The sequence below is a fragment of the Medicago truncatula genome, chromosome 4 (assembly GCF_003473485.1).
Source record: "Medicago truncatula cultivar Jemalong A17 chromosome 4, MtrunA17r5.0-ANR, whole genome shotgun sequence".
NCBI classification, from domain to species: domain Eukaryota; kingdom Viridiplantae; phylum Streptophyta; class Magnoliopsida; order Fabales; family Fabaceae; genus Medicago; species Medicago truncatula.
Genome location: NC_053045.1, coordinates 50,253,579 through 50,277,039, shown reverse-complemented (window position 1 = coordinate 50,277,039; position 23,461 = coordinate 50,253,579). Strand labels below are relative to the sequence as shown.

The window sequence follows — 23,461 nt, the reverse complement described above, 5'->3', positions numbered from 1 at the left end:
GGTGGCGGCAGCGAAACCCTAGGAGAGAAACAACAAACTCACAATTCGGAGAGAACAATGATCAAGTATGTAGATGAATCAAGTACGTAGATCTTAAAGTTATAAGTGTAGTTATAATTTAAATTTGATATTATTAAAAAACAAAACATTGAGAAGATATATACTCTATAGATCTAAAGTGTATACTTAGTTTTTCAATATCGTTCTCTATAGATCTCAATTTCAAATTCTACATAACTTTTTTGTGGTAGATATCAGACTTACATAAATTAATTTCATCTAAATTTAATTAAACTCTTTGTTAGTAGACATTGAAATTGATCCCTCAAATTAGTCGATTCTTAAATTCAAAGATCGAATTTCAAAAAATAATAAAGGGTCAGTATGTTGGTATAAAAAAATTAATGGAGTTGAAAAACTCAAAATGACCTTGATACAATTTTTTTAAAAGAGACTTATATATTAATTGACAGGTTATCCACACGACAACAAGCTCTTGTTGCAATGACCCTTTGGAGCATGTGGAAAAGTCGTAATGCCAAACTATGGGAGTCTACGGATACCTCTCCCTCATATATAGTCACTCGCGCAAAGGACGCACTAAATGAATGGAGTTGTATGCAACGAGCAAAGGCACCAATCCACAACAAAAATTCCGAGCACGCTTGGATCAAACCACCGGTTGGCATGATCAAATGTAATGTAGATGCAGCTGCTTTCGACAATAACTCTGTTATGGGGTATGGTATGTGTTTCCGTGACTCTATGGGTGTATTATTACTTGGCAAATCAGACTTCTACTACTCATCAGCCACTGTTTTAGAGGCTGAGTCTTTAGGCCTTCTAGATGCTATCAAAGTGGCTATCTCACATGGAATGCGTGACATCATGTTTGAGACCGATTCAAAAATCTTATCTGATGCTATTGCCGCCGCCACTATTCCCATCAACGAGTTCGGTGATCTTGTAACTCATTGTAGAAGGTTACTTCTTAGTAGACCCGACTTTGTAGTGTCGTATGTTAGGAGGCAAGCAAATAGAGTTGCTCATAATATTGCTAGAGCATCACTATCTCACCCTAGCCCCCATATCTTTCATCATGTAACACCTACTTTGTATCCGTTAATTTTTAATGAAATGAACTAACTTTGCCTTTGCTCAAAAAAAAAAAAAATTGTTCTAAAAGGCTTTTTTTTTTTGCCTTCTCATAAATTTTCTTGACCAAAAGATAATCATATATGAAACACTTAAACACTAAATTTAAACTTCTCTCACTTGAGATACAACAAACTTTAGTTCATTAAATCGTCGGAGTCTAGTCCATTCCACTACATGCATCCAATCCCCACATTTATTTCTTTCTCAAAGGGTATTTATGTCTACATACATTGAACTGGATGTTAGCTGACAAGATCCCTACATGGCTGGCTTAAATGTACACGCATGACTAAGAGAGAGAAAGTAAGGGTAGCTTGACAACATTGCAACAAAGTCGTCAAAGAAAGAGAAAGAAAGAAAGACTAATTTTATTTTTACCAAAAAAGAAAAAAAGAAAGACTTTGAACAAAACAGAAAGGCTAAAGTTTATCCAAATCTCACCTTCACCTACACGTTGGATTTGTCCAATGTCAACCCTATGCTCTTTCTCAACAAATTAAACTACTCGGTCCTCATCTCTTCTAGCCGCGTTAATAAATGCATGCTGGCTTCTCTCTTATATTCATTTCAACACTCTTATAACTTATCAACATTTTTTCCTCTTCCCAATTTTCAGACCCCACAATACAACACAACCTAAAACAAAATCAAAAACATCATCCGAAGAGAAAATGAAACTTGTCTGGTCCCCTGAAACAGCTTCCAAAGCATACATCGACACAGTTCAATCTGTAAGCAACCAAATCCTTACACACATACATGCATGAATTAACTTCTTCTTTTTCATTTCCATATTAATCTTGAATAAATTAAATTTTCTCAGCTCAGCTATAAGAGTTTGACTTTACAGAACATAGTCAAAATCTTATCTCTGTAAAATAACCGTGTTACCGTTATTAATAATAATTTTTTAACCTACATCAGTGCAAGGTTTTACGTGGATCCGGCATGGCGGAGCTAATTTCAGCCATGGCAGCAGGATGGAATGCAAAAATGATAGTAGAAACATGGTCAGAAGGAGGTGTAATCGAAACAAGCTTAGGTTTATCAATAGCAAGAAAACATACAAATGGGAGACACGTATGCATAGTTCCAAACGAGGCATCAAAATTAGAGTACTCTAAAAGAATGGGTGAACAAGGAACATCAACAGAAATCATTGTAGGAGAAGCAGAAGAAGTTATGAAAGATTTCATTGAAGAGATAGATTTCATGGTGGTAGATTGTGAAGGAATTAAGGATTTGATGAAGGTTTTGAAGGTGGCTAAGTTAAGTGTTAAGGGTGCAGTTTTGATATGTAAGAATGTTAATTTTAGGAGTGGGAATTTTAAATGGGAGAATATTGTTGTTGAGGAAGGAGGATCAAGGTCACGTCGTGTTGTTAGGTCGGTGTTTCTTCCTGTTGGGAAGGGACTTGACATAGCACATGTTTCAGCTGTTGGGGGTAATTTGGGAAAAGATGGTCATGGTCGTGGTGGTAGTAAGAGATGGATTAAGCATGTTGATCAACGGTCAGGAGAGGTGCATGTTATTAGACGATAATCAACATGCTTAATCCATCTCTATAGTATTTTTGGTATCTTTTTTGTTTTGACAAAAGTTTTTGTTTTGTAAATAGGCTGACAAATTATATTTGTGGTATGCTACTTGCTACAAATCATTATATTTCTTTATTCTTATCAATCTATAGCCCCAATTGTTTTAACACGTTTATAAAAAACCAAAGTTATAGCAAAATATAATTTTGAAATATTCATTTGAGTAAGTCAGATTATAAAGTATATGTTTTAATTCTATAATCTAAAACCAAGTTTAAAGGTAAACATTTTCTTTATTAGAAAGAATCTAAGGCGAAATCTGCACTTAACTACAGTAAGTGAGTGAGAAAATTGTCGGTTCAAACCAGCCGTGTTCTAGCATATCAAATTTCTTTACGGTTTTTATAGCTTTCTTGTAACTGAAAAATGGTGCAGTCACGCAGTCAATGCATCGTAAACCATTGAATTAAAATTGAACAGTACAGATTTAATACTAGCACAAATATTACTGATCAGATGATTGATTCACACGCAGTTTGTTGTCATGCAGGGAATCCATTTCCTATTTCATGGGTAAGTTTAAAGGCAAGAAGTCAGGTTAGGGTATTGAAAAAAAAAACACATAAAAGTTTTGCGTAAATCTTATGTTTGGAAGAATGTGGCAATGTAAACAGTCAAACGTAGAAGGAAGAATAAATCTTCTTTTGCTTCAAATGGACGTTTCTGTGCTTCTAACGACTTTCAAATCTTAGGTGTACTTTTTTTATCAAACCAAACGAACTTTGAAGGCAACCCCAATTTCAACCGTAAAATCAAACACAACTAGTCTTCTTTCTTCCTCATATTCAATATTTTTTTCAACCGAGGAGGCTCTCATAGAAGTTTCTCCTCCTCTTGTAATGATACAAATTCTTCCTTCCTTCTGATAACTTTTTCTCTCCCAAGTATAAATATCGGCTTTATTATTGATTTTAATAAAATTGGTTTTAAAATAATAGATATTATTAAAGGAAACGATTTTCAAAACATTCAGAATAAAAAATTGATTTAGGTGAGTTAAAGAAATATTTATGTTTGGGTAGAGCAAAGTAAACTGACTTTTAGAAAGAAAATCACCAAAACAGTTAAATTAAAATAAAAAATATTGTTTTCTTCAGAGTACCATACCATCAAAAGCAAATGCCAAACCCTTATCAAGTGAAAATAACATTTCATGTTTCTGTAGTGAAACTGTAAAGCAATGTACTACTGGAATTGGTTTCTTTCACTCTATGGGAAACACACTTCCTCTGAAGTGAATCTTATCCAAACTAAATCATAAGGGACCCAACCTTCCCAAGTACAAAAATGGACATGTTCCCAGGGTTGTTGACTTCCCGTAAAGACACGCGTCGAATTCCCGTAATTGCAGCTCAAGCTGATAAGGAAAACATTGTAGATAAAAGCAACATATGGTATTTCAATTTGAAAATTTCCTATTGCACTAAATCGTAGCTGCGTCACAAATTTAACCAACACTATGCAGCAATAAAACCACTTTGGATATCCTTCATGTTGATTAATGTTTTTCGAGTCCTTGATTATATCTTCAACCAATCATCTGATGTCATGATGTATATGTAAGATGTATCCAATTATGGTAGTATTAAAGGATTGTACTTCTGTGCTCTGCAGCCAAGAGATTCAAGTAACACATTAATTGAGAATGACATAAAAGAAATTTGGTAGTAGCAGGTTTTATAAATGAATCTCAAGTTGCAAATAATCGCGAACTTACTAAGATAACTTACTAAGATGATAGATAGTTTAAAGATTCTGAAAAACAATGTATTAGTCCCAACTACTTTTACTTCTTCTTTGCGCTTTCTTATCTGATTGCACCTTCTTGCTTTTGAGACGTTTGTGCTCTCCTATGGCAGCCCTACAGAAGTGCACATTTGATTAACAGTTGCTGGTTACAAGCCCTTAGTAATTCTAATGTTAACAGATTCCCTTAGCAAAATGTTAACCAAATAATAACCCGTATTTTAACCTGAAGAATAAAGAATATATATATATATATATAAAAACGAGAAGTGCTCTTACAACTTAGCAATTTTCTTCTTTTGCTCTTCTGAGGGAGGTGGTGGGACATAAGATGCTGCATCAATGATTTCCTATTTTTTTCCCATTTCATAAACAGAAAAGCACCATTGTTATATCTTTCAAAACAAGAAGTGAAAATATTTAAGTCTGTGTAATTGAAAGGGAATGAAGACTGAAGTCTACTTTACAAAACGACACGTCATATCCTAGAAGGGATTACCACGAAGAGTTACATATAATTATAACTTTAAAGGGAAGAGAAGCCTCACCAATACTCACTCTCAACACTCTCTTTCCACAAAGGGGTGGAATTCACATGAAACTCTTGGAAATGGATCTGATATTAAGGGGGGGAATTCACCCAATAAGAGAGGGGTGTTGAAAAGAGTGAAGTGATTGTTGATACCACTTTTCTTTGAGGAAATTATTGGAATGCTTATAAGATTTCCCATTTATTACATTTTGTATATGCCACAATAAGACTGAGACAACAGTCACCAAACCCCATTTTCCTTCTCATCAATCCTTGGATGGTTCCAAACAAGTAGATTACGGACTTTGTTATAAGGACAGTAGGGCGCAGCAACCCACCAACTCAACAGCAAAAGGAACAGACAACCAATATAGATTTGAGTCCTCCAAGAAATATTCAATTCTTCAATCAAGAATTCACAATATTATTATAACTCCCTAGTCCTCAGAGAATCATAAAAATAGTCAGAACCAAAACTCTTAGAATTTGATTTACTATGAGGGAATACCCGAGAATGAAGAAAATAAGTGAGATATTTTCACTATCCTAAACTGCATTTCCCCCTAGTTTGTTCACTATCAAGACAAAGGATTGTTTTGCAAACAGAACATTTCAGAACAAACTCCTCCCAACCCCGCCGCTACCAGAGAAAAATAAGTAATAGAATCGAGAACTACTAGAAAGTTTATATAGCTTACATGACTTCACAGATACTGTCTTTCATGACAGAAAATTTTGTTTAAGATGCCACCATTATTTGTAAAGAATAACGTCTCTGGTAAAAGAGCAAGACTCGAAAGCTATAAAACCATAATCATTTCTAACCTACAAAGCAATGATAACTGTTATAGAACTCATTCTTAGGTCTCACTAAAGCATTTGAGCTTTAAGGAGATATGTTATTTGGCAATAATATGTGATACTAAAGCATGCTATTAAACAATTTTAAAAAACTAAATTTTAGATTTAGATACCTGAAGCTTTGCCAAAGCATCCTCAATGTTTCCCCTGAAGAAAAAATCATAGAATAAGGAGGTCAGCCAATCTTACTTACAGCCAGCATACAATGAGAAAAAGACAATAAAATCAATAGAAGGGAAGAAGCAAACTTCTGTGTTCTAGTTTTGGTTGAAGAAATCACAAGCTCCCCATCCTTGTTCATACGATTTTTCTCCTGCAAAGGAACAATACAGTTCAAGAGTGTTAAAATATTAAAGTAGATCATAAGTCAATTTAACTACTTATTTAGCAAGAAGGATTAAACTCTAGATCACTTGGTAACAGAAGCTCCTATACGCCTATACCACGCCATGACTCAACATTTCAAAAGCTTGTAAATATTTGACATGTAACAAACAAACAAACAGTCAATTATTTGTTAGTGATGAGAAAAGATTAGCTGACACAAACCATTTGCATAATCTTCTCCCTGACCCTTTCACTTAGCCAATGTGCCTTTCCAACATTGAACCGCATGTCGACCTTGGTGTTCACTGTACAATCAGCAGGTAAATGTTTGTGTGTTATTAACTGCAAGTGGATGAGCTTAAAGCTCTTACAATGGTGGAGAAACAAAATGAAATGCATAAACCAGAGTTCTATGTCCCAGAGCTAGGCTCCTAATCTAAAGAGAGAACTCTCCTAAACGACTCTTAACAACTTTCTTGAATGTTTTACTCACTCCCCTATCTTTTCTTTTATAACCTCCTAATAGAATACTGCCAATTCAGGCTCTCTATTGGGCTTAAGCCCAAACCCAGTATCCTATCAAATCACAATACATACCAATGAGCCCCAACATGGCTATAAAACAAATGGTTAGATATGTTTACCCCTAGAAAATTTACATTCAATACAGGGACTAAACCCGCGTGGTTTGGTAATTCGTAGGACTATGGCCTATTTGGATAAACAACTTAGTGAGGCGCTTATAGCATAAGTGTTTATGAATAAGCTATTTTTATAACAAATGATAAAATAAAGTCAAATTGTTTTCATATAAATTATAAGTTGTTTTCTAAGTTATAATGAAGAGTTTAAAGAACTAAACTGAAAACAACTTATGAACATGTTACAAGTTAATTCCATAAGCTCTCACCAAGTAGTCCCGCAAAATGCTTATACCAGTAAATAAGCTCTAATAAGTCAATTCAAACTGGTATGGTAGGACATTATAACAACACAGAACTCACTCACTATGTAGAATAGAGATAACAGAGGAGCGATTTGCTTTTTTATAGGCTTAGTTCATGAATACATAAGTAAAGGAATTCCTACATGTTAAGAAAAGAAATGGTGATGTACTATAGGAGACAGTGCAGCACTTTGATCATACTAGTCTTAATCGCTAAGCAAAAAAACTTAAAATAGCTAAGAAAATCAACATGGGCAAGGATTTAAGGCCGGTGGCTTCATTTTGGTCCAGTTAAGACATTTCCTTAATGACAAAGTATAACACTATGTCATGCTTCCATAATCTTCTAGCATTTACTTGATTTAATTTTCAACATCGCCAAGCTTTGTCATTCCAAACATCTTCTTCAACTTGCGTAAAACAACTCAATCTTCAAAGGTTTTATAAAAATATTCGCAGCTTGTTTTTCAATGATCACCACTTCTTTCCCAACAATTATATTTTGTTGAGGCATGTATCTTATTGTTAATTGATGTCAATTCCATATTTCTCAAAGATGTTTGTACCAGCAAGATATTCTAGCCCTCTGTTTGTTATGAATGTTTCGATTATGCAACCACTTTCTTTCTCTACTAATGCTTTAAATGTTTTGAAGGCATCTTCTGATTTCAACTTCAAAAAATATATGCAAGCTTTTCTGCCAAAGTCATCAATTAAAGTACCTGCAGCTACAAGGTGTTGGTATTTTAACTAGATACGAGCCTAAATAAACTATCTCTAGTAGTTTCTTAGTCCAACCAGAAAGTCTTGGAGGGATAAGAAAGTATTGGAAATAGTTCATTCAGACTTGTGTTCAGTTGAAATACCAACACCTGATGGTTGTGACTTGTGAGTACTTAATTTCTTTTACTAATGAATTTAGCAGAAAAGCTTTAGTATATTTTCTAAAGCAGAATTCATAAGCTTGTGATGCCTTCAAGATGTTTAAAGCATTTGTAGAGAAACAAAGTGGTGGCAGAATCAACACATTCATAATAGAGAGGCAGAATATACCTCAAGCTTCTTTGAGCAACATGGAATTGAGCATCCGCTAACAACAAGATACACGCCTCAACATAATGTAATTGCTGAGGAAGAAGTGGTGATCGAGTACCGTCCCAATGAATAACAAGTTGTGGATATTTTTAAAAAACCTTTGAAGATTGAGTTATTTTACAATTTGAAGAAGAAAAATAAGGTTGAAATGATAAGTTTAGAAGCTTGATTTAAGGGAGGCAGTGTTGGAAATTCAAGTAAATGCTAGCATAACATGTTATTATTCTTTGTCATTAAAGAAATGTCTTACTTGAACCAAATTGAAGGTATCGTCCCTAAATCTTTGTCCATGTTCATTTCCTCAGCTATTAAGATTTTTTTCTTTTACAAATTAACTCAACATGATATACAAGCATGCCTTTATATATGCTTTTTGTTCTTAACATATAAGAAAATGAATTCTTATCCCTTGAGCAAATAAGCAAACAGTGCCTCCTAATTTCCAAGGGTTCAATTATAGCTTTTCTTAATCATGAAAATAGGAATATGCCATACTTCTATAATCTTCTAGCATTTACTTATCAAATTTCCAACACAGACTAACCTAAAAAGTGAATACAAGGACTAAAAAACTAAATTCCAAATAATTATAGGAACTCAAAACGATAGTAACTATAACAAAAAAAGGGAAACAAGTAAAAAAAAAAAAAAAACCACCTTTATTGACATTCTGACCCCCAGGTCCTCCACTTCTTGCAAAACTCACAGTAACATGATCTGAAACCCAACAAAATTATATAAAAATCAAACCATATTTTTTGCAGCATATATTCAAGGAATGAGAAAATTCATGAAAACAAAACAGACCCAAAGTGATTTTAGGAATTGGGGCGTTGTAATCAGCGGATAGAGATCGATGTTCAGCTTCTTGGAGAAGCTCATGGACCTGCGAAAGCCGAGAGGATACTTTGTTGTTCCCAGAATCTGAAGCTGAGGAAGCGCATCGAATTGCAGTGGCGGGATGCGAACGCTGTAACTGAAGAGAGGAGAGGAAGAAAGGGCGAGAAAGGTCGCGAGTAATGCGAAGAAGAGAAGAGGGAGGTGTGGAAGAGAGGTGTAATAGCAAAATTCCCTTCAGCATTCTGGTGGTTGTTGAAGCCATACCATACGTCCAAGTTTGGTTTCAGGTTTGAACCACGTCCACTAACAATCTCAACCTCTTTCTTTTGTTTTGTTTGATTTCGATCCCCATTTGAAAATTGCTCTTTTTATGTGTCAATTTTTTTATGCAAAATAGATGTCTCAAATCATTAAAGAATTTGATAAAAAGTTTTTACACTCGTTTGACGTCAAGAAACAAACATTACTTACTTTAAATCGTTTACGATTCTTTTCGTGATTTTTTTAATGTGATGAAGAAAGCATGATTAGAACTTTTTTTTTTTTTTTTTTTTTATGTTAAAAACAATTTCATTAACGAAAGTCTGATAATAAATCAAATGTCAATAGTTCTTAAGAATGGGTTGCATTTACATTACTTATTATTTTGCGACAATTTTAGAGCAATAAATCTATTTATATTTAGCTACCCAAACAAGTTTAATATCCAAAAATTAACATAAATAATAAAGTAAAAAAAAATTACTATACAAATGATAGAATTATTTGTATTGGTTTTATATTTTAAGTCTCAATAACAGCTAACTATAAAGAAAACTTTTTCAATAACAAATAGATAATGCGCTTTATTTTGCAAATAACATATTTATTTACATTGAAAGGATATTATTAATCTATTTAGTAAACATAAAATTATGGATAAAAGTGACTTTTTAAAATGCGTTTAGCTCAATTTTTTTAAATAACTTATTGTCAATTTTTATTTCCTTTGTTGTTACTTCAATTTACATTTCATATAAATAAAAGTTATTGTGATTTTTTTACGCTTTAGTTAAGTTTCGAATTAAATTTCGTTTTAATATCTACAATACTCACAATTTTAAAGTTAAGTTGATAAGGTTTTTTTATTTTATTTTAGTCTTTAATTTTTTTTATAGAGATTATTGCAAGACTAAACACACACTTTTTTTTGTAAAATTTTAAAAAATTGAATAAATTTTTTGTAAGGACTAAACCTAAAAAGTTATAATTTATGAGACTAAAATATGTTTACCCTTAAATTTAATACGATGGTTTTAAAAATATTTTGTTTTGTCTTTATATATTTAGTCCCTGCTTAGAATTTTTGCTAGCTCCATCGATTTCTCTATCAAAGTCAAGTACCGTTAGTACCATGTGTTGTCCCTCCGTTGCTTTATTGGCCGCCCATCTATGTCAGGTTTGCAATTTGCATAGTCTCGTTTACGTCATTACAAATTAAGTCTTATTTCATTGATCACCACTTTATTGGTATTGTGTTCCAAAAAAATGAGGGATGGCAAAGTGAGAGATAGATCGTGGCTAAATGCAAGATGAATTGTAGAGTCAACTCTAAGGATTATAAAGTGGTGAATGTCAAAGGGAAAGATTCTCAAGAGGGGAATGGCAAAGAGAAAGATTCCAAGAGGTGGATGACAAATCGAAGGATGTCAAAGAGGTGAAGTCCACAGAGTTAGTTAACAACATCATGAACGTGTGAGAAAATGTGGTTGAATCTTCTTTAAAAGAAAAATATGTTGAAGTCGTAGTGCAACTCAAGATGTTCCTCAACTATGTTGAAAGTATCATATTAAATTCTGTGAATGAAACTTTTTGTGAGCATGGACAAACTATATCTTGAAACTTGGCAACCCAACCACTACAGAGTTAAATATGCTCACGGAAAGTTGTAAAAAAATATTTGTTGAATAGTAAGAGAGATTTGGCAAGAGGTTGGGAGACAATTCACAATATGTTATGATTGCAGTGCATTGAGATACAAACATCTTTTAGAGGAGTTGTACTAACATGCAATATGTTACTATTTTGTTTAAGTGTGAGAAAGAGAGATGATGAAAACTGAGCGTGTGAGTTGTGACTAAAAATAAAACGATGTTGTATATATCAAAAGGATTGAAAAAAATAAATAAGTATTGAATGTTTGCGGGAGGGTTCTACTAATACCGGGCCAAATACAGCCATCCAAACCACATTCACTAGTATAAACTGATTATGCTACCGTTTAATCCGCAAAGCGACCAAACCCAACCACTTCTCATTTTTACACAGATTTCACGGTTTTGGGTCGGGTGAGACCCGCTTATCCACCCCTACTAGAACGTGACATCGAGAAGTTAACATGAGTTTGTTGAGTAGGATGAGGTCATGTGAGTCACTTAAATAAATAATTAGATCTCAACCATCAATATTAATCCATTGGATGAAAATTATCCATCTCACTCTGAAAAAGAATATTTTTACTCGCGTGTGTGTATCTCGTTGAAAATATTTTCTCGTGATTTTTCAAATATACTAAGTGTTGATAAGATTGAATCTCTTATGAGTGAATATATTTCTACGAGAAAAAACATGATTTTGTTGATACTAAGGCTCCATAGATTTTTTTTTTTTTTTTAAATTGTCATTCAATAATTTAAATATTAATAATTTTTAGAGATTTTATAAAAAAATAAGTATAATCTATTTTGTATTTGTTTCTCGTAATAAAAATCACTTTATTTAAAAAAATTTTTTTAACAATATATAAAAGTGATTTTACAAAATTATCTCCACATTTTGACTCTTATTTTTCTCTTTTCTCTAAAAAATAATAATAATTTGAGAACAACTCCTTATTTGATGCTATTTTTATGATTTTGTTTAAAAGTTGTAACAAAAAGATATAAAAAAAACTTGAGAATGCTTAATTTAATATGAATGATTATATTCCGAAGGAGAGTCCTCTCAAAATATGTATTGTACCCGTGAGCTTAACTCAGTTGGTAAAGACAGTGCATAATATATGCAAGGTCCGAGGTTCGAATCCCGGTCACCACAAAAAAAAAAATATATATATATTCCTAATGGGAATAAACATGATTTTGTCGATTCTCCCTAAAAAAATAATTTTGTTGATTCCAAGAGTGGATAACAATTAAAACTGAAATTATTGTAATAATTAATTTGTTTTATTTCAAAATTCCGTATCATTTTTACAAGTGAAAGCAATATGATACTAAGACTACTATTTTAATACTGAATTCAATATGTTATTGTGGCAACTCTATTATGGTGCTGATACCACTCAAATATGGTATTATCACCATTTTAATTTTTAACTTCTTCAACTATGATATTTAACCATACAAATATGGTGTTATCACCATTCTAACATATAACATCTTCAAGAGTGAAGAAATATGGTGTTACCACCATTCTAAATTTTAACTTCTTCGACTATGATATTTAACCGCACAAATATGGTATTGTCACCATTCTAACATATAACATCTTCAAGAGTGAAGAAGAATATATTTTTAAGATCATTCTTATTATACCGAAAAGGGACTATGATCTTAAAATATTATTTATCATGAAGGGACATAAATAATTGAACGGACTATACTCTTAAGACCATTCTTAATTTCGAAGGGACATTATACCGAATAGGAACTAAGGTCTCAATAACACTCTTAATTCTGAAGGGACAGAAAAAAAAATGAGATGAGGAGAAGAATAGCTCGTTAACACAAAGCTTGAGGGAGAAGAGAAAAAGTTCTCGACAACTCAATAAAACTCTTTGGTTTGTAAAATGGAATACGTGAGCTCTCTATTTACAAAATTCACTACTAATAAGTGATGAGAAACTTTGGGAACAAGTAACATTACTTTGACATTAAGGGGGGTGTATTGGATTGAGATTTTAAAAGACTGTTTTGATAGAAAAAATCTTGAAGATTTTAAAAGACTTTGTTGGATTGTATTGATTTTGTGGGATTTTAAAACACTTTTTTTGAAAGACTTTTTACAATCAAGATTTTAATGGATTCATGGTATAGATTTTAAAGGATTTTAATGGATTTTTAAGATTTTAAAAGGGTCAATAAATTTAAAGATACAGTACAATATAAATACTATTAGATGTATAGATCAGTTGTCAAAAAATCTCAAAAACAAAAGTACAATTATAAATCAACCGGAAAAAAAAACATTGAATCAATGAGTGTATAGACTATTAGATAATACACTACTAGCAGGTTGATTGATCTTAAAAATTCTCAACATATGATATCAAAATAAATAGACCTAAAAATAAGTTATGTTAGTTTATTGATTATAATAATTTGATTGAAAAATGCATGTTACATGTAGAAAAATGCAAGTAGAAAAATTATTATAATACCAATGAACGTAAAGTTGTGATTTTTATAATAATTTGATATATAGGTAGATGGTAAATTAACCACAAGATTATACAATACGTTCTTTTTTTTTATTGAACGTAAAAGTTATGTTAAGAAAAGTGCAAGTTAGAGGCATGATGATTTCGACAATAAGTTTGCAAAACAAAATATATAACCTGTCATTGTTACAGTAGAATAGAAAAGAATTTGAAAGAAACGTAAAAAAAAATAAAAAAATAAAAAAATTGGAAGAGTATTACAAAATCTCAAGAGTTTGTGTGAGATTGTTGGATGAGTGTATTTTAACTAAAAAGTCTCACACAATCCATTACACAAATGAATCCATTGAAATCCGTCTAATTTTCAATACCACGAGACATTTTATAAGTTTTTAGAAATCTTAATTGAATACCAACGGATTTTGATGTCTTGAAAAAAAAGTTTTTATTGTCTTCATTGAATACCACAAGATTTATTTAGATTCCATAAAAATCTTGATTCAATACCTCAAGATAAGTAATTAACATATTAAATCTAGTACAAAAATATCTTAAACTATCAAAACATATGCACAAAAATATATTATTGAGTATCAAAATATATTTCAGATCACGTACCAAAATATATTAGACTATGAACTAAAATATTCTAGATTGCATTCTAAAGTATATTAGCAAAACTTAAGGATTAAGAAAACACTTTCTAATAATGATTAAATTAATTATTTAATTTGTCATTTCCATATAATAAAATATATATTATTTTCTTTAGTCTTTTAATTTAATTTCCACACATATTCCAACAATTAGTTTACCTAAAGCCAACCCAAGTTAACTGACGTTATAAAAGTGATTTTGACATTAAATAATTTAGAAATTATTTTGTAGAGATTCTAAAAAAAAATTCATAATCTATTTTGTGTTTGTTTACCTTGATAAAAATCACTTATTTTAAAAAAATAATTTAGTTTGTTTGGATACAACTATATAAAAGGGGATTTTTTTGCAAAATTAGTTCAAATCTTTTGACCCTTATTTTCTCTCTCCTCTAAAAAAATTTATTTTTTAAAAAGTGATTATTTAAAAAAATGATTTTTTTTTCCTTAAAAAACTACTATAACAAACAGGCTCTAAGAAAAATCCTTCAAAAAAAAAAAGGCTCTAAGAAAAAGAAAAAAAAGAGCGCGGAGACTTGGGCAGCACGCTAGCTAGTAGTAGTATTAGGGTTTCAGATTTTGGTTCTTTCTCAACTCAACCAACCTCTCTCTCTCTCTCTCTCTCTCTTCTACATATTCACCGAACCAAATTCGTGAGTTTTGATAAATAATAACATCCTCTTTCTCTCTTTCTCTCCTTCTACATATTCGTGAGTTTTGATTAAGTGAAACGCACAATCCATATCCACCATGTTCATTGTAAGTTCTCCAAGTTAGATTGTTATTATTTATCATTATCATGATTATTTTGGTAGTTAAATGGTTGTTTTGGCTTATGTGTTTTTATATAGGAATTAGATTGTCCGTCCAGTGTCAAGAAGCAATTGGCGGAGCTGTTTCGAGAATCTCTGAAAGCAACTGTGCCTAGTGAACCTGATGTTGTTCCCTTAGTTGAAGCATGTGTTGCAAATAAAAATGGTGTAAAACATGCTGATTATCAGTGGTAAGTTAGGGTTTGTTGCTTATGAAACAACTTACCACTTTCTTAGAATAGATTATATTATATGAAAACAATTTGACTTGATCAAAATTATGTACAAACGATCACTTACATTGCCAAAATAAGCTTTTTTGTTGCTTAAAGCTAATCAATTTTTTTTTTTTATTTTTAATTCTGGATGCAGTAATAACGCGATGAGTCTTTTTCCTATTATTAAAGAGAAGCAACCCGAATTCCGAAATCCACGTTCACTTGGAGAGGTATAATCTGAGACTTTTTTTCATTCCTTATTTATTAATTACTCTTTTATTAATTAGATTTTTTTTATTTGTTATTGTGTGTAGGGCATTGCGAAAAATCTCCCTCCATCAGAGATGGTAGAATCGTGCTTTGTTGCCGGTTCTGGATATGTGAATATCGTCTTATCAAAGAAGTGGATAGCACAGGTGATTGATTGTATTTCCATTCGTAGTTTTAAATTAAAATTTATACATGTCTCCAAATTTCTAGGCCACTATCTGAATTGTAGCATGTGTTGTTTGGAATTGGATTATGCTCTTAACATGAAATGTCTTTGATCTCTTGCAGAGCTTACAGAAGATGCTCACTTCTGGTATTCATTCATGGGCTCCTCGACTTCCTGTCAAGAGGATTCTGGTTGACTTTTCCTCGCCTAATATAGCAAAAGAAATGCATGTTGGTCACCTGAGGTCAACCATTATTGGGGACACAATTGCACGGATGCTTGAATTTTGTCAGCCGGAATGTCTCATCCGCCGAAATCATATCGGTGACTGGGGCACTCAGGTAGATTTAATCTCTAAAGTAAACTATCCTTTTAGGGTTAAGATAATGCTGGATCCACCCATGTTAAAATTTGGGGCCTAACCCATCATCACAAAATCGGCTTGTGAAGTGAGGGGTTCCTCCTCTTTATAAACTTTCATCAAGAGTCTCATCTATCCGATATGGAACTTGAGTTTTTTCCAATAACCCGTAAAGAAAATAGTTTGGATATTGAACTATTTCAATTGCGACCTAATTAACAATGTTAACTTATAGCATATTTGCTTTAGTTATAGAACATTCTATCATGAAAAATCTCATTTTGGCATTGGAGCATATGACTTATATAGTCCACGTATTGATTTTGCAGTTCGGGATGCTGATTCAATACCTCTTTGACAAATTTCCAAATGTAGAAGATACTTCCTCCGATCTTATATACAAGAAAATATTCAAAAAATTATTTGGTCTTATTTATAAAAAAATATCACAACTTTTAAGGTATAGTTATTGCTTAAAAGACTTTTCTATCCTTTGTTTTATGTTTGTCTTTTTTTTTTTTAATATTAGAGGATATATTTTATGCTTCACAATTTTTTATGAGGGTATATTTGTAAAAATATTCAAATTGATTTTGATGTTTTTTTATTTTTCTTCTTAGAATAAGGACCGGAGGGAATATTAATGAATGTGATATTGGAGATCTACAGGTGAGATAACATATGGAAATGAACTTCATATAGCAGTTTTCTTAAGTAGGTGTTTATTCATATGTTTTGTCTATTTTTGGTTCAGATCTGACATCGTTTTTAGTTAAACTAGCTGCATGGTTATTATACATTATATATTCATGTTTTTTAGAAATTAAAAAGATGTCAAGATGTGAATTCAGGAATAAATGTCCGGGCTTATGTTTGACTGTAGATACAGCTAGTATCCAACTCCTCATTGTTATTCAGCTTTGATGGAAAATTGTTTTAGTTATTTTGAAATTATTTAAGTTGGTGCATTTTTAGGAATTCTATAAGACCTCAAAATCCAAGTATGATAGTGATCCCGATTTTAAAACCAAGGCACGTCAGTCAGTGGTCAAGCTCCAGGTAAATTTTTACTTCATGTTTTTTCTCTTCTTTTTGTCACCTATTTGCTAGATCACAGGGAATTGGTTATACATTTTTGTATGCCTGAATTTTGATTTCAGAGAGGGGATCCCAAGTATCGCGAAGCATGGCATAAAATTTGTGAAGTTAGTAGGGCTGAATATAACAAGGTCTATCGACGCCTTGGAGTTCATTTGGAGGAAAAGGTAATGGTTCTAGTTTCTTTTGAATCTCCCATGAGGAATTCCTTATCCCTTTTCTGTTCTTTTAATTTAGTGTTGGGCCTCTTAGAATTATGTGTGCCTGGTATATGTTTGTTTTGTACAAACTCTGCCTGTTGTTGTGGCTTTTATTGAATGTGTTGCGGCTTTGATTATGTGTTTTTGCCAGATATACCAAAAGTTTGGCTGGTTGCTTGCTTGATTTAGCTTGTTGGTTTTTTTCTGTTTGAATTCTGTTCTCACTCAGTTCAACTAGACTGATTTAGTTATTACTTATTATGACTCCTCTATTTGCTCTATTTCGTGTTTTAGCATTAACAATAAATTTGGTCAGTTCTAGCATTAAAATGGATAATGTATACTGCTGTAGCAATAAATCGAATATTTTTCATTTTTATTAAATAATAATAGTGATATGTTTTACTTTGTACTGATTGGAGATTGGTAATGTATTTGGTTACAGCCAGAGAGCTTCTATAATCCATATATCCCTCCTACTTTGAAGAAACTGGAGAAATTAGGGCTGATTGAAGACAGTGACGGTGCCCGTGTGATATTTGTTGAGGGTGTAGACAGACCACTAATTGCTAGGAAAAGCGATGGTGGCTACAACTACTTTTCAACTGATCTAGCATCACTTTGGTTAGTGTTTTTTTTTTTTATTTTTTTATATATCTTCTCGAAAGTTGCAATGTGACTAACATGAATATTCAAATTATGTTATCAATTAGTCAAAATTAGTTTATCTTAAATGTCACACGTACTGAAACACATTTAGGAGCTGAACCAGATCATAAATATGGTCCAGTTTGGTTTGGGTTTATGAACTATGCACCCACGTACGTAAGGGTATTCCAATAATTAGACTTGGAGGTAAAATACCAAGAAAAAATGTATCATTAATTATAAACAAGCATTTAGATTTTATGATTGTTTCTATATATACATTGTTTTTGTTTAAAATCTGGTGCACATGTTTCTATTTGTCTTGTATTTTTATGAGTATGGAACAGGAAATAGATTTACTGTGGAAAATAAACTGTTCTGGTTACCTTAATTAGCCACTTGAACCTTGCAGGTATCGTTTGAATATCGAAAAGATTGATTGGAATATATATGTTACAGATGTTGGGCAGTGGCAACATTTTGACATGCTTTTTAAGGTATTACCCAATTGACTGATATATTGTTAGTTCTACTGCTGATATTACAATGAGTTTAAATGTCAGACATCTCTTTTGATTTTTCTATCATATCAGGCCTTCAGGCGTGCAGGGTGCAGGGACGGATCTATTAATGTTGGTGTGGGAGTTGTTTCCTGGACTAACATTTCAAACTTGTTCAAAAACTTGTTCAAATATACACCATGCAGTATGTAATTTAACACTTCATTATAATAATTGTTATGCATTTTAATGTGTTGTTTTTCAAAAAATGCAAAGTAATAATAATTGTCTACTAGATTCAACCAATGTGATGAGTGAATTGTTTGTAATTTTTTAAATGTGTGAGGTGTTGTTTTAAATTTTTATAATCTTTATATACATTAAATTACAAAAATAAACTTAAATGTGTCTTTTATGAGTCATTTTAATCTTTAAATTTGTATCTAGAATAAACTTAAATGTCTCAAAAATATTTTTACTTTGTAAAATTGATCACAAAATTACTAACAAGGGATATATTTGAAGATGTGTTAGTAACTTTGTTAAATTCAGATATTTTAGTGACAATACTTCACACAGTTGGAGACTAAAATAATTATTTACTATATCTTTAAAACTCTATATGTAGTAATAATTGAAAGAGATATATACTGCCTCCACTAATCAAATTTTCTGCATCCGTCCCTGGCAGGGTGGCTTCCAAAGGATGCAAATGAATATCCAATATGCACTCATGTAGGTTTTGGTCTTGTTTGTGGCGATGATGGAAAACGATTTAGGAGTCGCAGCAGCGAGACTGTTAGATTGGTTGATTTACTTGATGAAGCTAAAAGCCGCTGTAAAGATACTCTTCTTGAACGTGGTAAGTAAGAATTGCCTATTGCAATTATTATTCCTTCGTGCGATCCAAAATCAAAGAAATGAAGTTTCTGTTTAAGATATATGAAACTGGTATTATGCATCAGACAGTTAACCTTCTAATTCCTTTGTTCATCTAGATAATGCTAAAGGTTGGACAGAGGAAGAGATTGACAAAACAGCCGAGGCAATTGGATATGGGGCTGTTAAGTAAGTTCTTTATCTCAATAATGTTTTCCCATATTCAAAGTATAATAGCCAACATGCTTTCCAGTTTCCAGTACTAACATGTAGTTAACTTACTTGTAGACATACTTTATTGAGTTAAATTGGAAGCAGATGTACTGTCTGAAAATTTCCTATTTACTGAATTTTAGAAGTTTAAGTGTTGCTTTTCATTCTACTCTAATGTTCTGAATCTGGTTGATATATACTTATTTTTAGTTTGAGGTTAGAATATGTGTTCTAAACCTTGCTACACATAGCTAGTCCCAAGCCCGGATAAAAGGATAGGGTTGTGTTAGGCCTCAAACGTAAACTTATTCGAATCCCTAACATGAATCTAATATCCAATAGCTGTAACTAGTGATGTTGTATGGAACAGAGTGTTGGGATCTCAAGAACCAACACGAAAATAAATTAGGCTTAGAAAAGCTAAAGATGTTTTGTTTGAAAGGATTAAAAATGAAACATTATAGAGAGTTGGGATAGCACTTATAATAGAAAAGATTGTGGAAACTAGGCTTATGTGGGGTGTGTTTGGTTTATAAGAGAAGTTGTCATTTCTAGAAGTAGGTAAGAGTGTGAGAAATATCTTCCATGGTTTGGTTAGATAGAAAGTGAGAAGAGAGAAATACTATTAGTTTTTAAATGACAAAAATACCCTTTAATTAAAAAACCAATATAAGCTTTTCTCCATCAAATTGTGAGAAGAGAAGTTGTGGAGAGAGAAGTAGGCAAGAGTGTTTGAAGAGAGAGAAAGGTAAGAAATACAGTAGTTTTGATGTATTATTTGGTATAAGAGAAAGAGATGTGAAATAGAAGAGAGAAAAGTATCTTCACTGCTTGGTTAGATCGAAAGTGATACCCTCGCAAAACACCATCGACACCATCAGAACAACCTAGTCTCTCAAACTTCCACCGAGAACTAAACCAAGGCCATCAAGTGTTTCAAATTTCACATTAAAAAGAAGTAGGTATGTATTCAATGTGTCAAATTTTTGTATGAAAGTTCCTATGATACCCTTTTGTATATGGATGTGTTCGATTTTAACTTCTCATCGTCTGCTAGGACACTTAGTAGTATTAATTACGGGTATATTTATAAAATTAAATTAAATTAATGTATCTAGTAATTTGAAAGGAAGCTGATATTTAGAGATATTTTTTTCTTTCAAAGAGGGCTAATATTTAGGGACATGGATAGTAAAAGCCGACGCACCGTTTTCTTGGTTATTGATTTTTTATCATGCCTAATGTTCCCCATTTATAGTGATTGTTTTTTGTATGAAATGACTCTGCATATGATTTTAGGTTTGACTTTACGACATTTATGTCGTCTCTTATGCCTTTGTTATTAAAATGTTGAATGAGTTGTAGACTTGTTGTCCATCATGTTCATGCTTTTGATGTGTTCACAGATATGCTGACTTGAAGATCAATAGATCAACGAATTACACTTTCAGCTTTGATCAGATGCTTAATGATAAGGTGCATATTTACTATTTTCAAATGCTTGTCAAGTAACAGAAAATCTTGTAGATTTTGTAACACCATTATTGATGGCCTCAAACCTGTCCTGCTCCCTTCTTATAGAAAATATTTCCAACTAATGTAAAGTTACAAATGTCGCGCCTTTTTAGTCCAAAAATAAATAAATTCTCACCTTTCTAAGCCTTTTGTCAAACAGGGAAATACTGCTGTTTATTTGTTGTATGCACATGCTAGGATCTGTTCCATTATCGAGAAATCTGGTAAAGACATAGAAGAACTAAAAAAGGTAAGTTTTTCTAATTTCCATGATGATGACATTAGATTTGTTGAAAAAAGTAATTTAATTCCTTTTTGCATCATATGCATAATTTTACAATGTTAAACATATATATGAATTGTGTATAGGTTTTATACTAGAGTATATCATGGTTAAATATTAGTCAGTTAAGCAGTCATCTATTGTGATTGTGATATGATTCAATACTGCATTTGTGTTTATAACTGGTGCAAATTTACATGCTTCATATCTTGTTTACCAACTTGTGACAGAATGGGAGTTTGGTGCTCGATCATAAAGATGAGTGTACATTGGCTCTTCATTTACTACAATTTACCGAGGTAGAGTGAAACATTTGTTCTTGAGTTTTATTCCTTGCATGCTATACATGTGTGTGTGATTTTACAATCTAAAATATGTATGCACTTACATGAGATTTTCATCTTTCAGGTTTTTGTGGAGTCATGTTCGAATTTACTCCCCAACAAGTTGTGTGAATACCTATATGATTTGGCTGAAATCTTCACAAAGAAATTTTATTCTAATTGTCAGGTATCCAAGGCCATAAATTCTGTCTATTAATTTGAATGTCGTTCATATTAACCTATTTGTTGTGTATTAATGTGAATGTCTTTGCCAGGTTGTTGGGTCACCTGAGGAAACTAGTAGACTCTTGTTATGTGAAGCAACACTTACTGTGATGAGACAGTGCTTCTATCTCCTTGGAATTGAACCAGTTGACAAGTTATGACCACGTTTGAAAGCGGAGTTCAAGAGCATGTTAGAGGGGAGTTCAAGAGCATGTTAGAGGGGAGTTCATCGAGTACGTTTTGGCATCGTAGTTGACAAACCTTTTAGGCTATCGCTGTTAATGCATTGTGACTTTGAGGGATGATTAGTAATCTAGTCCTTTTAAGTTTATTATATATAATCTTTGTAACCTTTATTATATGGTATTCTGTTAAAATTCTAATCTCCTTTGTTATTCTCTCTTCTTGATTCTCTATATTGTTAACAACCAGAATTGAAAATAATTTCTAGTATTAAACTTAGTGTATCTTGAAGAATATTCACTAAATTCTCTATATTATTATTTTTTTTCTAATTTTCTCAATAAAATTTTCATAATTGAGTCACTGCACAGTTAATATTTCTTCCACATTTCTTTCTCATATCTTGAAGAATCTGGCTGAAGAGTATGATAGTTTAGGAGCGTTCAGAACCGCAGTAGCCGAGTAACGCAAGATGGATTAGAATCTTCAGGTTGTAGCTTCTGTTGCTGGTCAAAATCAATACAGTTTCAAATACATTACATTTTCATAGTATTGATCATAATTATTCATGGCAAATTTTTAAGGATAAAACCACATCGGTTCACAGTGGACGGTGCATTTTGATGTGTTTTATTTTAGGCTTAAATATTGAACTCGTCCCTCCAAATATGGCCCGTTTAAGTTTTGGTCCTTGTAAAATAAAAATTCAGAAATCAGTCCCCGTAAAATTTTTTGTTTTTGAAAATAGTCCCTCCAGGGACTATTTTCAAAAACAAAAAATTTTGCAGGGACCTTTTTAAAAAACAAAATATTTTGCAGGGACCAAAAACTACAAAATGGGTTCAATCAGCGTGCGCCACGTAGGCATTTTGGTGACTTGTCATGACTTAAATGGGACAGGGGTATTTTTAAAAGACAGATTTTTTTGCGGGGACTGATTTCTGAATTTTTATTTTACGAGGACGAAAACTTAAACGGACCATATTTGCAGGGACGAGTGCAATATTTAAGCCTTTATTTTATTGTTACACTCTGAGTAATTTGTTTCTTCTAGATTTGTACTCCCAGAAACCAAGACTGAGAATGCAGTATTTCTTCTGTTTTGTTTCTAAGCACCTATGATATGGGAAGAAGTCCCCCCTCTGAAAACAACTCAAATCAATCATCTAAACGTGGAAACTACTTAATAATTAATAGAAACATAATCAGATCTAAAATTGTTAAATTTTCTGTCAATAATTAAAACCAGCTCCCAAAAGGTTTCTAGTCAATGGACTCGTCTGTTTTCTACTAAACTTACTCTGCCACCCAATTATTGATTGGCTTTGGTGTCTGGAATTAATTTCAAGAAATTTTTCGCTCCTCTTTATATATTATATACCATTCAC

The 23,461-nt window shown here is 32.2% G+C and overlaps 4 protein-coding genes across 5 annotated transcripts; 3 read left to right on the top strand and 1 right to left on the bottom strand.

Moving 5' to 3' along the window:
- Positions 1-504: 504 nt before the first annotated feature.
- LOC112420927 (uncharacterized) lies at positions 505-1,146 on the top strand. The gene has a single exon (XM_024780747.1). It carries the CDS (start codon positions 505-507, stop codon positions 1,144-1,146), a length of 642 nt encoding a protein of 213 aa, XP_024636515.1.
- Positions 1,147-1,685: 539 nt separating this feature from the next.
- LOC11407135 (uncharacterized) lies at positions 1,686-2,863 on the top strand. The gene is made up of 2 exons (XM_003608761.3): positions 1,686-1,889; positions 2,083-2,863. Exons 1-2 carry the CDS (start codon positions 1,830-1,832, stop codon positions 2,698-2,700), a joined length of 678 nt encoding a protein of 225 aa, XP_003608809.3. The 5' UTR covers positions 1,686-1,829; the 3' UTR covers positions 2,701-2,863.
- A 945-nt stretch (positions 2,864-3,808) lies between these two features.
- LOC11412024 (peptidyl-tRNA hydrolase ICT1, mitochondrial) lies at positions 3,809-9,446 on the bottom strand. Of its 2 annotated transcripts, XM_003608762.4 has the most exons (8): positions 9,071-9,439; positions 8,921-8,980; positions 6,445-6,527; positions 6,144-6,208; positions 6,009-6,042; positions 4,782-4,852; positions 4,487-4,617; positions 3,809-4,364 (listed from the first exon to the last, which is right to left on the bottom strand). In XM_003608762.4, exons 1-7 carry the CDS (start codon positions 9,363-9,365, stop codon positions 4,527-4,529), a joined length of 699 nt encoding a protein of 232 aa, XP_003608810.1. In that variant the 5' UTR covers positions 9,366-9,439; the 3' UTR covers positions 3,809-4,364; positions 4,487-4,526. The 2 variants fall into 2 exon arrangements, 1 of the variants encoding a protein (XP_003608810.1); XR_003011492.2 differs by lacking the exons at positions 3,809-4,364; positions 4,487-4,617 and adding an exon at positions 5,733-5,859 and having other exon boundaries at positions 4,800-4,852; positions 9,071-9,446.
- A 5,483-nt stretch (positions 9,447-14,929) lies between these two features.
- On the top strand, positions 14,930-22,273 carry LOC11415626 (arginine--tRNA ligase, cytoplasmic). The gene is given in 19 exon segments (XM_039832796.1): positions 14,930-14,938; positions 14,995-15,182; positions 15,364-15,439; positions 15,524-15,625; positions 15,768-15,986; positions 16,336-16,384; positions 16,644-16,675; positions 16,982-17,065; positions 17,167-17,271; positions 17,750-17,928; positions 18,365-18,449; positions 18,546-18,564; positions 19,144-19,314; positions 19,451-19,520; positions 20,951-21,020; positions 21,220-21,309; positions 21,573-21,641; positions 21,751-21,852; positions 21,941-22,273. Coding segments are annotated over 19 exon segments (1,830 nt in total). The 3' UTR covers positions 22,052-22,273.
- The last annotated feature ends 1,188 nt before the right edge of the window (positions 22,274-23,461 follow it).